Here is a 15668-nt window from a genome sequence, read left to right on the forward strand (position 1 = left end):
GTCGCCATGACTCACTTTCAGCCAATTGCCATGTACACATGGCTTGGGGGTGGGGCTTGCCAAAACAGTAGAATAAGGCAGTTATTCACTGTCTTGGAGAGTGAGTTCTACCTGGCCAAGTTACTGAGGCAGTCACCTGCTCACTTCCACATGCACTCATCAGTGTGGGGCAAGGCCACTGAAGCAGTAATGCCAGCAAACTCAGAAGAATTGGAGATGAGGCATTGGCAGTGACTCCAGCAGCAGAAGGGTGCCCCTTCACTGGCCACCCTGTCATCATCAACCAGGAGTTTCCTATGGAGATGGTGGAGAACTTTCTCCAGCTTCACAGGCACCCTGCTGGCTTGCCCCACTTTGCAAAATCTGAATCCCAGCTTTACAAATGGGGATGTGCCTGTGGAGATGGGGAGAACCTCCTCCCAACTTCACAAGCAACTGCTGCCCTCCCTTTGCAAAGCCAGTATCCAGCTTTGCAAATAGAGAGTGTGTGTCTATGGAGATTGGGAGAATTCTCCCAATCTCCACAGGCACCCTGCTACCTCATCCTTTGGAAAGCCAGAATCCTGGCTTTTCAAATGAGAGGCTGTGTTTGTGCCTATGGAGATGGGGAGAACTCTCCTAATCTTCATAGACACCATGCTGGCTCCTCCTCCCACCTTTGCAAAGCCAGGGTACAGCTTTGCAAATGGTGGGAGTATTCTCCCTATCTTCACAGGTACGCTGCTGGCTCCATCCCCCTTTGCATAGCCAGGACCCAGCTTTGCAAGTGGGGGGGGGGGGTGCCGATGGAGATTGGGAGAACTCCCTCCCTTTTCATAGGCACCCTGCTGCCAATGCAGGTGCCCATCCCACCAGTGTAAGGAGTAAAAACACTGGTGGATGGGCTGTTATTCTGGCAGTGTGTTGCATGCAACTGCATGGGGCCTAAACCCAGAAGTTTGCACACATGCTGGCACCCCTCTGCTGCAGAAGCCCACTCTGGCATAAGGGGGGGATCTGGGGGCATTCCAGGGAATGGAAATGACTTCAGTCAGCATCCAGTAGAGTTTCAGCCTGGGAATATCCCCTTTTTGTGGTGCAGATTTCAAAAAATACTTTCCCAGGAGGATTTCTTCCTTCACGGCTACTCATGCCACCATTTGCTTCTTTGGAGGCACCATTCTCGGCACATGCGCTATGTCCCCCCTTCCCTTTTTGATTAGACTGCCTTTTAGAGCCAGATTTGCCTATAGGCGTGGTAGGTTGAAGCCCAGGGCCTCAAAATCCTGGGGGCTTCCGGCCAAGGTGTATAATATTGTTGACACAGTCATAGGCCTTTCTTACACATGCTGTCATATTACACTGTTGTCTCTTAACAACACTTCAGTAATTTTCCTTACATCCCATTTTAGAATAACATTGTCTTAAGCCAAAAACTCAGCAGTAGCTTTGATTTCTGTATTGATTGTGAATTGTGGAATTCTAAACAAATGTAATCATTCTCAGTATTACTCAATTTTGTTTAAAATATTCTTCCATCTTCCTCTAGTCATGAGGGTAGGAGATTGGGAGAGGCCTCACAAGTAGAATAGCCTAGGGATACTTTCTGTAATATATCTAAATCCCTACTCTTCTATTCCTCAAAACCACAAATCATCAGTTATTTTTTATTGCCTTGCATTTAAAAACCATCAACAATTTCCAATTACCCATGAATTTAAACAGTTTTCTTTAATCAACAGTCTAATCAACAACTTAATTAACCAATCTGAAGTCTATTATGTATAGACAAATTGTTCCACTTTTGCACATAAAGTATTCTTGTTGCATGTTTAAAAACAAAGTTCCTTTTTTCCTTTCAAATTGTCCATAAATCCCAAAAGGTATTCCTCAGGTTTCATTTGATTGTTAGTTTTTAAAACCTTCTGGATTAATTCATGGATTTGTGTCCAAATTTTGTTAGGTTGCTTAGGAGTCCACCATGAATGATAAAAAGACCTTTTATACTGTTCACATTTCCAATATGGTTCAAAACATGTTGTTACATTTTTGCCAATTTCTCTAGTGATAAGTACCAAAGGTACATCATTTTATAAAAATTCTCTTTAAGGCTAGAACTTAAGGTAAATTTAAGACCCTTTATCCACATTTATCCTTATTGTTCCATTTGGTATATTATATCCATACTTCACAAATGATTTCATCATACAATCTTTTGCATGTTCTCCTGTCTGAATCTCAACAAAAGTTTATAAGTCTTAGCTATAACATGGTAATTATTTGTCCATAAATCCTTTTCAAATTCACTCTTATTGTACTCAAACCCATAAAAATCTTTTGTCAACCTTTAATCTTTCTAGCAGTTGTGCATAAAAAACCCCAATTACAGAAATTTCCTTCGGTTAATTATTCTCTATTTCATTTTACATTCTCCTTATAAAATGTGGTCTCCACCTGTTTCCAAATATAATTTCTTGCTTAAATAATGTTTCTTGCAGAGAGAGCTACTTTGGTGTTTTTTGACATAGTCTAGATTTATGTTTATTCCATATTCTCAGAGTGGCACACCTAATATTACGATTATTAAAATCCTTATTCATTTTAACTTTGTCATACCATAAATAGGCAGGCCATCCAAATCTCAAATCACATCCCTTTTGATCCAGCAGTCTTCTATTTCACAGCATAACCCATTCCTTCAAGCAGGCCAAACAGCAGGCAGCAAAATACTGTTTCAAATTAAGACCTCGTTTTTCTTTGCATCTTGCAAAATGTTATATTTAATCTGACATTGTTTTTTACGTTGCCAAGCAAAGTTAGATATATCCTTCTACCATTGTTTAACTGGAATGTCAGTTGTTAATACTGGTATTGTTTGAAACAAAAATAACATTCTTGGTAGTACATTCATCTTAATCATCAAATTCTCCCCAGCAACAGTGGCTCGAGTTTATTCTACCTTTAAAAAATCTTTTTTAACTTCATTCCATTTTTTAACATAAGCCCCTTCGCGCTTGCGAGGCAGAGAGGGGTTGAATTCGACATGATCCACGCCCGACCAGCCGGCAGCTAAAGGACCATCGCATGGGGCGAGTCCCAGAACCCGGCTGGGATGGCGGCGCCGCGGAGAAGCTGCCGTCAGCCCGGCAACCGGCTTGTCCCTATATGGGCCTCGACGACGCGTCGCTTGAGGCCTGGAGACCACGCCGGCCCTTCACGCCTGCTTGAGTGTATGCAGGGCAGGGGGGCGTGTCCCCAGGCCTCGGCGACAGCGCCGGAAACCAGAGACCAGATAAGTGGCGAGGTGGGAAGTGGGGGGGGAGGGTGCCTTGGAGCCACTGCCGTTTGCACGGCAGCGGCTCCAAGCCGGCATTTCCAAACAACCTCGCTCCCCGAGCGAGGTTGGGAAATGCTGGCTTTGTGCCAGTCGGGCGACATGAGGGCGGCGCGGCTGCGAAGCAGCTGCGCCCTCTATACTGATAACTCTCCCTAGGGAGAATGGCGGCGTTTTTTTGCCGTCCCCAGAGTACTCATGAAACGCCTGCACCAATGTCTTGGAGGAAGGGCCATAGTTACTTTAAAATAACATATAGTTCATATTTGTAGACATAATACCCAAGCATTCCACCTTTTTACAAACTTAACTGTTTAACTCATCAATTCTATTTGAACTTGTGGTTTCATATTTATTATTACCTTTGTGTTCTATTTATTAATTTTAAAAACTGCAAGTGCATCAAATTCATAAAGACTGTTTATGAAAGGTGATGCCGGACAAATAAGTAGCTCTAATGTGATCCAGTTTTTGGCGTTTACGCCATGGTGGTGGCGGGGAGGGGGGGGGAGGGAAATCTGGAGCTAATAATTATATCCCTGCCTAAGGTGCCATCTATATTAAATATCTGATTCTGAGTTTTAAACCCGTCTGGAGGAAAGCCCTAGACATCAACAGCTATTGGGTAACAGCAGAAAAGCCTGTAATAACTAGCAACTCTGAAAGTGTCTGTATTTCTGGAGCTGAATAAAGCACTTCCTAGAAAGATGACTAGAGGGAGAATTCTTCAACTTTCTCCAGTACTTAATTAAGGCAACGTGGACATGGGCCCTAAAAGAAGGCCAGTTTTGGCTTGTATCATGGCAGCTGGAGTGCCCTGAGGCAAATTCAAAATTATTCTTAAAAAAGATTGTGTATATAACACAATTCTTCATTTTACTGAATGTATGTATTGCTATTAGTTCAGCTAATGAAAGAGCGTGTGTGGCTGTAACACACCTTTAATTTATCCACTTGATGAATTTTAGTTAGTAACAATGCATGAACACCAGTCATTTGTAGAATGCATACGTCCTCTTTTACCCATGCTCTTGAAAAATGTATACTTCATTTGTTCACTAAAGGCCCATTCTCACTTAAATTTCCTCATGTGGTTGCCCTGAGGATTTTCAGTCAGATGTGTGCAGGGAGCTATGTGCTTTTAACAAATGTATGTTGGGCCAATTCAGGTCCACAGGGAGAGGGGGCCTAAGCGTCACACACCCCTTCCCCCATCCTACTTTCTGGGGAACCAAGGTTTTCTCTGTTGGGGAGTATGCATGTACTGTTTGCGATGGGAAAACGGTACAAGGAGGAGGCTTCAGCTCTCTCTCTTCATGGTCCCAGCTCAGCCCTGAGAATGAATTTGCTTGCATGGGACTCCCAGACTTTGTCTCTTGACCCAGTATTTGGAGTGGGGAGAGTGCAAGGGACTCTAAAGTGTGAATTATCCCTAAGGGTTTATTTCATTTTATCAAATTTTCATTTTCTTTTTTAATGTCTTTCCCTGAATATGACCCTTTAAACTTTGCTGAAGAAATGTACTCAAGTCAAATTGTGATGAAACCTCTATAAGAGCATGTAAAATCTGTAACTTTGATTTTTCTAATTTTATTGAAGGGAGATTGAAATTAGTATTTATGCATTTTTACCTGTGTAAGTATACAAAATACTGTATGCTCCACTGGTATCTTGCAGTATCATTGTTCACAAGCAGGAGAGCTTCTAGGCATGAATAAGTAAAGGTTAGTGTCCATGCTGTTAAACTGGAGACTTGTTAGGTCTCCTAGCAGAACAAGATGTGTTCCATCAGTTCTTGAACTTTTCTAACTGACTTGGATCTCATGATACATTTCTGCTTATGGAAGGCATTTCTGTGAGCAGAACCGGACTCCTTGTCTCCCACAAAAAGATGCCTGACATGCTGCTTCTGGGGGACCAGCAGGGACAGTTGGAAGTCCACAGTATATGTTTGTATCGGGGTGGGGGGTCACAGGAAATTGGCTTCCCTTTCAACAAACTGTTTAAACATGTATTATTTAAAACGGGGACTAATACTTATAGGCTCTTTATATCTAATTTTTGCCATAGGTGTTAAAGCATCTGATGTTATCTATCCCACTCTGACTTGTTGGTTTGTCTTATTTTGCTTGCTGCAATTTTATCTCACTCCTTCTCCCAGGGGCTTAGGCTAGCATTCATGGTTTCCCCTCTTCCATATTATTTCCCAACAACCCTATGAGGTAGGTTATGCCGAGGGAGAATGACTAATCCAGTAAATTTGATTGCATGTAGTGATTTGAACCAGAGTCTCCCAAGTCTTAGTCCACCATTCTAATTACCGCCACATTGGCTGTCACGCGGTGCCTTTGTGGGACACTACTTGGATCCTCATGGGCAGCACAGTATAGACTGTGCTGTAAGGAAAAACTTACTTGATAATCAGCATTGTGAGACACCAAACCTTCGGACTGTTTGATTTTCAGGGGGAGTCAGCCATTTTGCACATGAGGTCCTCAGGATTAGAACCAGTGTGTAACTAAGGCAACCTGTGTGCCAATAATTAAATAGCTAATACTTCTATCTGATTTCCTTTTAGAAAAGGTCAATCCTAATTAGTAGTCACTCTATAAATGTGATGTTTTTAAGGCCGATAACATATCAGCTTGAACAGTTGCGATCAAGAAGTAAGCACAGCATGCCTTAACAATAATTAACATGAGATTATTAATTTGATCTGCCAAGATCTAGGCAACCCAGGTGGTATACTCCACTACAAAGCGATTATTAATTAATATCAGAGCCTGTGTTTGAGGTTAGTAACAGTATATAATTTTTTTGATTGTTCACTGCTGGAAGAATTGAAAGTTTCTATCTCCTGTAATTTTGCTTATTTGGTCTGAACTGGGCTTGCAATTTTTCCTGATATCAGCAGTTCTGTTTCACCTTCTCACCAGGTGGTGTTCTTTTCCATTAGGTTAGCAAATAAGCAGGACAAAGAAGGTGCATTGGCGGAAGCAGATGTAATTGAGTGCTTGTCTCTTGAGAAGCTTGTCAACGAGCACAAATGCCTGTGTCAGATTGTAAGTGCATTTTAATAAGGTCTTATTTGGTGACTTCCTTAAATTTGATGCATGGGTCAGGCTGAAATTGTATAATCCTGTCATGTCATTCAGCCCTACAAAGCAGCTCTTGCCTTTGCACTTCTGAGTTCTGGTTGCAGTTGTTGTGCCAAATAAATGATTTTAAAATGATCTGGTGTCTTAATGCCAAAACCTAGCACTGGGTTCCACATACATTCTTTGCAACATCTGTGGTTACAATTAGCCTGGTTGGACGCTTGTTCAATTATTTATTTTTAAATATGAATGTTAACCTTAAGCGGAAAAAAACCCAATAACTTTATTATAATTCAAGCAGTGGCAAAGCCTATCCTGTCTGATGATGATAATGATGATGTGATTTCCAGAGCAGCCTCAAAGATAGCCCTGCATAGAGTAAGTTAAAGTAGTCCAGTCTGGTGGTGACCATTGCATAGGTCGCTGTGACTAGCTTGCAGTGGGTGGCCGGGCCCAGATGGAGATGGGAAAAAGCCGACCTGTAGTGACCAGAGCCTCCAGTGAAAGGGAGAATCAAATTCAAGTTCCTGGCTGAGGCATATGGTGTCAACTACACCCCATAGATATTCTCATATAACTAATTCACGAGTCTAGATCCCCAAATACTTTTCTAAACTCAGTAGTTAAAAGTATCTTTTTGGTTTTATGGAAACAGCTTCTGAAAAAGGTCCCCCCCCCCCCCCGCACTGTTCCATAATCTTATTAATAGCTGAGGGAATCTCAACTAGAACAAACAATTAGAGCAAAATGTGTGCATGTTGTTACCGTACTGACAAATTAAGAGCTCATCAGCTATAAACAAAAAATTACATGACAGTGAAATGAAGATCTCATTGTCCTCATTCACTGTAGTTGAGTATCATGGCTGTATTTCTCTTCCTTGTAGGAGCCTTGCTCAGCTATTGTGGGCAGCGGGAAGAAAATTGACAAATCCATAAAGAAAGGTTTATTTTGGCTGTTGCATATTATAGCTAAAGATTTTGATGCCTTAAATGAACGAATCCAGAAAGACACCACAGAGCAAAAAGGAGCTGAAGAACAAGAAAAACGAGAACGAGCTGAACGAGTGAGGAAGATAAGAGAAGAAAGGTATTTTTTTCCCTTTTAGAAGAAGAGTCTATGTGAATGAATGATATTAAATTAATATTAAAAATGTTATGTGTTATGATGATGAAACCTGCTTAGATAAAAGCCATGTGGGATGAGGGCTATAATAAAAATGGTAAATAGGGTGAGACTGAACTAAAAAAAAACCCCTGACTGGATCCCTGTTCTATAAATTATCATAGTTTAACAATTCTAATGTGAGCTAAAAGACATATTTCCTAATAGTTTGATACAGTTGTCTGTAACAACATACATTCCCCACATGACTTGTCATACATATTGGAAATAGCAACGTCTAATGGGCAAAGGTACTGAGAGGATGACTGAGCAGGAGGTGGGCAAGTAGGCAGCTAAAAAGGTTGTAAGGTTATTGTTCTCTATTTAGTGTCACTTCTTGTCTGTCCCTAGACTGATAATCTCAGGTCTAATATCTTGCTAATTCTTGGAAGTTAGTGTGAGAGACTCTTCCTAGCTAGCAAGCATGCTATCTTTCTCCTCTTCCCTATCCTAAATGTAGTTCCCTAATAAAGATATTTCCTTTACCCTTTTAATCAGTGTGTGTTGCGTTATGTAATAAAATGCCAATGATACAGTTCTCTAAGTTGTGACCCAAGTAAACTATCATTATGGCTGTCTCCCCTCTGCATCACGGTTGTTATCCCCACTTTCCAAAGCAGTAGAAATTTGCATTTGAGGGGAGGGAAACAAATATGAAGGTTTAGTGAATGGAATCAGTCAGGAAATGGAATCAGGAATCAGTCAGGGAATGGAATCAGGCACCCCTGGCTAGATCCTAATAAGGTACTTCTGTCAGCCCACAACCTTTTCTAGCAAGCTCCACATCCTGATGATATTCTCTCTTCTGTCCAGATGCAGCCTACCAAAACCATTCCTTCACTCTCCATCCAGGCTGCCAAGGTGTGGCACAAATTCCAGTGACTTGAGTAATAGCTGACAAAAGCCATTGATCAGAACTCTATTGTCCAACATTCACGGTTGGCTATTCAAAACCTAGACAGAGAGGGCTGTTTTGCGTAACTGAACAGCCTGCTTGCGGCATTATGGAGATTTGGATAAATAGGTATTGTAAGAGTGCACAGCGGGGAATAAGTAGTATTATGGAATAATGAAGAATTGCGCCATACCCACATTCCCAAGATATGCACAGCTGTCTCTGGCTTCTGAGACTGCAGTAAATACCATGTTCATGTGTCATAATCTAAATGTAACAAACTTGTGTCAACTTGGAATCTTAGACAGAGAGTTCTCATAGCTTGGAATCTTAGACAGAGAGTGCTCATAGCTCAATCTAGTGCTGTGTTTGTGATCTTACAGGAAGGAATGTCTATTATTGAAGAAGCCTGCATAACTGACGTAATGTTATTGTGTGATTGAACTTGGAAATTAAGTGAACTTCAGACAGCTCAGTATAAATCTTTTAGTAGTCGTTGGTTGTTGGCCAGTAGGCTTTAGCTGGATAAACTATAGTAAAAGTAATAAATTAAATTTAACCTTTTCAGAAGTCAGAGTACCAGTGGTGGTTAAGCCAGCTATTGGTGGCAAAATCTTGGAGTTGGATTCAGATTCACAAACACGCTCTTAAGCTCATAATTATTATTAGAAATTTTACCTTGCTCTGTTTTTTTTAATAAATCTTGTATACCAGCAAGTTCATTCACAGATCACCTGACATAAAAAATAAATCTAGAATGTATCAATGTCAAAGACCTGTCACGGTCTTTGGGGTGGTAGCAACACTGAACCATGGATTCTAAACCAGAACTCCAAAACCAAAGCATATTTTTAAAAAAATTATTAAAGAAAGATAGTAAAACATAAACTTAAAAACATAACAGTGAACACAAAATCAAGGTGCAATTCAGTAACACAAATAAAACAACAAAGCTAAAGCCTACCTATCAGAAAAAAATACTTGCAGCTAAAAAGTACTAGATATCTTCAGTACATGTGCAAAGTTCAAATAGAATTGTCAGGCAGAGAGGAGGACACAGCATAGAACATAGAAGCAAGTGCTAACACTGATAGAACTAATTTACGGTTTACTATGGCCATGACAGGTGATTATTGATTAACCAAGCAGGCCATACTCTGGTCAGAATGTTCTGAAGGATGAATGGACTTACCCCTTCCTTCTAAAATCAAACCTTTCCAGTTACCGTATATACTTGAGTATAAGCCGACTTTTTCAGCACATTTTAATTGCTGAAAAAAAAGAAGCTAAATAAACTGCACTAGAGAATATATATAGTAGTGTTAGATAGCTGAAGCTGAGGCTGCTGTGGGGATCTGGTAAGCATGTTGCTGCTTTTTTTCTAACTCAACAGAGAGCTGTAAAAACAAGCTATAAGGACAGCCTGCACAGCACTACAACTAGGTTGTGGTTGTGTGTGTGTGTGTGTGTGTGTGTGTGTGTGTGTTAAAAGAAACCGAGGCATTTCTCTTTTAAGGGTTATTGCATTCTAGATGAATGCAATTCTTCATACAGTAGTTTACTGCCCAATACTGATGCTGCTGAAGACAAAGACTTTTTGGGAGCAAAGTTTAAGCTGTCATGATTATGAATCCCAGAATTATTCTACATTTGGAGGAAAACAGTGGTTCATTTGTGTTCCTAGAGTGCTGAAAAGCTGCTCATCTCTAATGCAAACTCTGTTAAGTAACTCTTCTCATTTTGCTCCCAAATCTTCTGTTTTTTGCTCCTATTGAGTCAAGTTCGAAGGCTTATACTCAAGTCAATAAGCTTCCCAGGTTTTTTTGGTAAAATTAGGTGCCTCGGCTTATATTCGGGTTGGCTTATACGTGAGTATATACGGTACTCTGTAACTCGAGTATATACGGTACTTTGACCAGTCCGAGTTGGTTGAAATTAACGTAGATGATTTCGTACCCTCTAACAAGCATTACAACCTTGGGTAGTACACTCATTCCCAATTAATGACACTTGCTCTCTGAACCCTCTGAGATCATGAGAAACACGAAAGGATTTTTTCTAGGATTTTTACAGACAAAATAGATTTTCTCTTGACAATCTAAATCAGAATTATTTATCATATCTACTTTCATTGGACATATGTGACATTTATCTGTAGTATATATTAATCCTATATCTTTTTAAGGTATTTGTAGAGAGTCTCAAACTCTCTATCATTGTATGGTACTCTAGTAAGATAACTCCACAACATGCAGTTTTTTCCTGGATGTTTTTGACCACTTTGTTTTCTCACAGTAGCATGTAAATTCTACTTCATCCCTCACTGTTGAAATGTAGGTTATTTATGCCACTTCATTTTTGCACAGTGCATACCAAAACCCACCAGTGTATTTATCTACCGAGAGCCCAAAAAGGCTTCTTAGTCTTGACATTCTATACATGTTGTTTAGGGAAATTAGGTGACAAAAAAATATTTCAATGTTTCCTTTCTCAGTCATTTCAATATCTCGCTTTCTCCCTCCCCTTCCATGGTTTCTTTAATTATTCCCTTTGTGGCAGGATATTTTTTAAAAGTAAACAATGTGTCAGTGTGTGCATGGCACATAATCTTTTTCCTGCACTTCAACATGCAGTGATTATGAGGTTCCCATGTCCTTTCATCTCATCCCCCCAAATATTTATAAGGATTTTGTGGATGAGATAAAAAGGCTTGTGAGACTGATAATCACGGTTACCAGCTAATACTTTATTCATAAGTTTTGAAAATTTTAGTTTCTGTACCATCATTATAACTAACATGCCACAACTATCTTGTAGCTTGTGTCTCTCAAAGCAGTGCCTGGAAGACATGAATAAATATGGATCTGGAAGTCACACAGGTTTCTTGCGTAGTGCATGTTTGGCTGTAAGAAGTTCAAGACAGATACCTCTCTGTTTTTCAGCCACGTTAAGGGATTGAAGAGAGAAGGCTGATGCAACAGGACAAATAAAACATCTAGCAAGAAGGCAGGGGAAGTGATGAAGATTGAGGCAGAGGGTTCTTAGAAATGGAAATGTTGGCTGTGACTATTATGGCTGTTGGCAGTATAAAGACAGCAGTATGAGACACTGCTGTTGAATATTCCTGGAATAATGTTATGCAAATAGAATAACAGCTGCTTTGTGTGACCCAATTTATTAAGGATTCCTGGACAAAGGCAGTGCTATCCTTCTTCCTCATTTGATATAGTGAATATGGTTTCATTTCTTTGCTTCCAAAGAAAAGTGAGTTTGTGGGCCCAAGGGCAGGGGATGAAGTCAGGGAGAAAAGGAGGATAGAACAGATCCATGCAGAGACAAAGTTGGGTTAAAAAAACAGGCCACAACTGTATTGATTGCAACCACTGGAATATTGGGACAGCATAGGGCACAGATCCAGCCATCGGGTGACCCGCCTGTCAACCAATGGAAACTTTCAGTCCACTTGCTGGGGTTAAAGATGAAGTGAAAGGTCACAGAATCTTAAGAGTTGGACAGGCCTATACAGGCCATCTAGTCTCCTGCTAAATGTAAGATCAGTCTAAAGCAGGGGTAGGAAACCTGCGGCTCTCCAGATGTTCAGGAACTACAATTCCCATCAGCCCCTGCCAGCATGGCCAATTGGCCATGCTGACAGAATTTGACAGAATTCAGTTCCTAAACTATCTGAGAAGAAACTGCAGTCTAAGCAATTCTGACAGAACATTCAACCACAGCTTGAGGCAGTGACATTACCACACTTCCTAGGCAGCCGATTCCACTGCTGAACAGCTCTTACATTTTTTTTCTTGATATCCAGCCTGTAACTTTCCTCCTGTAATTTAAACCCATTGTTGCAAGTCCTTTCCTCTGAGACCAACAGGTTGGTGCGGCAATTCTGTATGATGATGCTACAGGTTCCTTTGGCTTTAATTCATAATACTGTTATCAAACATTGTACCCGTGAAGTGGAACAGCTGCTACAGGCTGAGATGTGCTGACCAAGAGGAGCTGTGTTGCTTGCCCCTGTGGTAAGGCATCTGAGCACCACCCCAACCCCCAAAAGGTGTGTGTGTATATACATCCCAAGGTCAGCCCAGAGAACTCAAGTGTCTGAGCCTGGGTCCCCTGGTTACTGACTGGCAGCTGCCCTTTTTATGGGGCTGTGTTAGTACCTTTCCTTTGGAATCATACTGATTCAGTTTCTTTTTTTCTTTTTTTCAAAAAGGGAAAGGAAAGAGAGAGAAGAAGCTGAACGTGAAGGAAGGAGCCTATCGGATGAAACTGACTCTGAAATAGTAACTGACAACCCATTCCAGCCTATATCTGCTGTAATCACCGAGGTATCAGAATGTTTTGTTTTATTAACCAGGGATTACAGACTGATACTTCACTTTGTCTGGGTTCTGTCACAGAGTTTATGAAAACTATTCTTCATTCCCATTCGCTTACAGTAAGTAAAGCCTGTGAGGTAATTCTGATCAAAAGCTGGCCCTAATATTGGTAAGTAGCCATAATTAAACATCCCTTTAATCTGCAAAAAGTGATAGACAATGCAATCTTAAACAGAACTATACCTCCTAAGCTCAGTGAAGTAAATTAGAAAAAAATTAATGAATCCATTATAGTATAAAATTATTTTAGACTAGGGCACAGTTGTTACTGAGAAGACATTAGCCTTTACTTCAACAGAGTTTGCGTCAATCTAAGTGCACTTCAAATTTCTGAGTTAATTTTCAGATATTGCCATTATCAAGCATAAGTAACAGTACAGTGGTAGCTAACCTGCTTGGCATATAGTCCACTAGTGCAGACCAATTATGGCACATGTTATTATATGGTATATTTGAACACCTTTTTCTGCCCTGAGTACCTTAATATTATTTTATATATACTCTATTCTCATTGTGCTGGGGAATGGGTTGCAGCCCTAGTAGGAAAAGTAATCTTAAGAGGTATAGTTTGCATATTGTATGGGTATGTCTCCTTTTCAGGAGTACTATATGTCTGCCTCTTATATCAGCGGTAGCAACTGTTTTACAGGTTGGCCTGTAGCATTGTCAGAAAATACAAAAATTGGATTTATTACATTTACTGAAATTACTTTTTTTGTTTTATAGATGCTTCATTTCCATCTATTTGCGCATTTGATATAAATAAACGAAGTACCAGTGAAACAAATCAACATTAATAGCAGACACCAGTTTCTTTGGAGCGTTATGGCTTCTACTCCTGTCCCCTTGCATAATTTTGTAATTCCCTAAATCAAATGATTTAGGGTATTTCCCAACTTTAGTGTCTTTTGGTTCCTTGGCATAATATGCAGATGTGTTTTTTTTAAAAGTCACCTCCTAAATCAGTGCACGTGATTAAAGACTTAGTCTTCCTAGCATCAGACAACTTAAGTAATCTACACAATGATTTGTTTATGGGACCATCCAGTAATCTATATGTGTACATAAGGATGAAATAAGGGTATTGACTATATTTGTACAGTTGAACTTTTAAATACCTGCTTCTTAAAACCAATTAAAATGTAAAGCTGTGTACAGCCATGCTTTCTTAAGAATATGATATAACTAATATTTGGGGCCAAAGTTGGGCATCTAGTGCATAGTAGGCTATGCTTAGGGTAAAGTTTCTATGTTTCCCACCATCATTATCTATAATGCTTAGCAGCAATAATTAGTAATGCTGAGATTACATTAGGTTGGTGTAGAATAATTAGCCATGTAAATCTATAATAATGATCTGTAAATGCAACCTATTGAATGTTTTAGGTGTGTAATATTATTTCAGTAAATCTTGTAGAGTATTTTCTATGGCTTTTTGTTGACATTTCTGCTGCTTTACTCTCTTGCACAAGTGTCTGTATTAAAATGTCCTCTTGCTGTGCTTTGTTAGAACGAAAAGAAAGTTGAAAAAGAAAAGAGGCAGAGGGAAGAGTGAGGTTGAGCCTTAGAAGCTTAAAACAGTCGGAACAAATGGAGACTGAGGGAGCACAGAGCGATTAAACGATGGAAAGCATTGTAGACTAGCAGTAGAAAGTTATAAAGCTGCCACCCTAACCCAACTTGGCTGCAACATAGAAGAAGATAGAGCCAGCCCAGCCTCAGAGATGTGATTCAGGATAGCTGCATGAGTCCAGAATAGGTGAGTTTTACAGATGTAAATTCAGGCTTGATATACTAGCCATATTCTGCTTTTGTTTGCCACAAACTTCTCCCTCAGTTGCTCTGAAATTCACGTAAGGCTTGAGAAAAGGCAGGGTGTTGTTTTGTCTCTTGCCATTTCTTAGCTTCTACAAACTACCACATAAATGAGAGCTCAGGAATGGGAATGTGAAATTCTGACTTGTTTATCTAACAACAAAGTTCAAGATATATTTTTAAAAAAACCTAAGGCTACAGTGTTATGCACACTTACTAATAAGCCCCACTGAACTTACTTCTGCATAAACATATATGTATATAGGGTAGATAAGAGATTTTGTTCCTCTGGACTTGCTCTGCATGAAAAAAAAAGATAATCTTTATGTTCATGTGGAGAACTAGAATTAGCATAGTAAATACAACATCAGATCACAACCAGATCAGCTTTTCACAAGTCGGTTGTAAGGATAAAATGGAAAGAGAGCCACATATACATTGTGGGCACTGGGGAGACAAGAAGGATAATAAAGGGAGGCTGCTTGGCAATATTTGGGATGTCTATAATGTGAAATTAGAATGGTGTTGTAAAGTGAGTTAAGACCACGGGGGAGGATACTTATGGGCTTAGTCTTGCTGTTTGAAAAGCAGGTTAATGGGATGCACAAAACTGTCATCTTCCAGCTGCATCTTGTTCGCCAGCTCTGGCCTTTATATAATTCAACTGACCTGTGGAATTGCCTAATCCATGCTTTTTTTGTAGCTGCATATTTGGGCTACTGTAGTATGGTCTATGTTGGCTGCTGTTAAATACAATCCAGTAATTGCAACTGAATCAGAATGCAACAGCCTGTTTGTTAGGTAATACATCTGCTTATTCTAGAGTAGCATCATTGGATGCCAGTTTATCTACAGATTCAATTCATGATGCTGGCTATAAGTGTTAAAGTTCTTTGTAATTGTAATTTAAAGTCTTTGTAGTAGTGTGTGTGATTTTAGGCTGAGGAGGCTGGTGGGAGAGAAAAGATGGGGTGGGGATGGGAAAGCAATAT

General features: G+C 40.0%; 1 protein-coding gene across 2 annotated transcripts in view; it reads left to right on the top strand.

Moving 5' to 3' along the window:
• ARL13B (ADP ribosylation factor like GTPase 13B) overlaps window positions 1-14522 on the top strand; it is a 40044-nt gene extending 25522 nt beyond the window's left edge. For both annotated transcript variants that reach the window (XM_048493543.1, XM_048493542.1), the window contains exons 5-8: window positions 6270-6375; window positions 7298-7500; window positions 12696-12810; window positions 14372-14522. In XM_048493543.1, coding sequence (XP_048349500.1) covers window positions 6270-6375; window positions 7298-7500; window positions 12696-12810; window positions 14372-14416 — 469 coding nt within the window. In that variant the 3' untranslated portion in view covers window positions 14417-14522. The remainder of the gene's footprint in view (window positions 1-6269; window positions 6376-7297; window positions 7501-12695; window positions 12811-14371) is intronic.
• The last annotated feature ends 1146 nt before the right edge of the window (window positions 14523-15668 follow it).

The sequence above is a fragment of the Sphaerodactylus townsendi genome, linkage group LG04 (assembly GCF_021028975.2).
Source record: "Sphaerodactylus townsendi isolate TG3544 linkage group LG04, MPM_Stown_v2.3, whole genome shotgun sequence".
Classification (NCBI taxonomy): domain Eukaryota; kingdom Metazoa; phylum Chordata; class Lepidosauria; order Squamata; family Sphaerodactylidae; genus Sphaerodactylus; species Sphaerodactylus townsendi.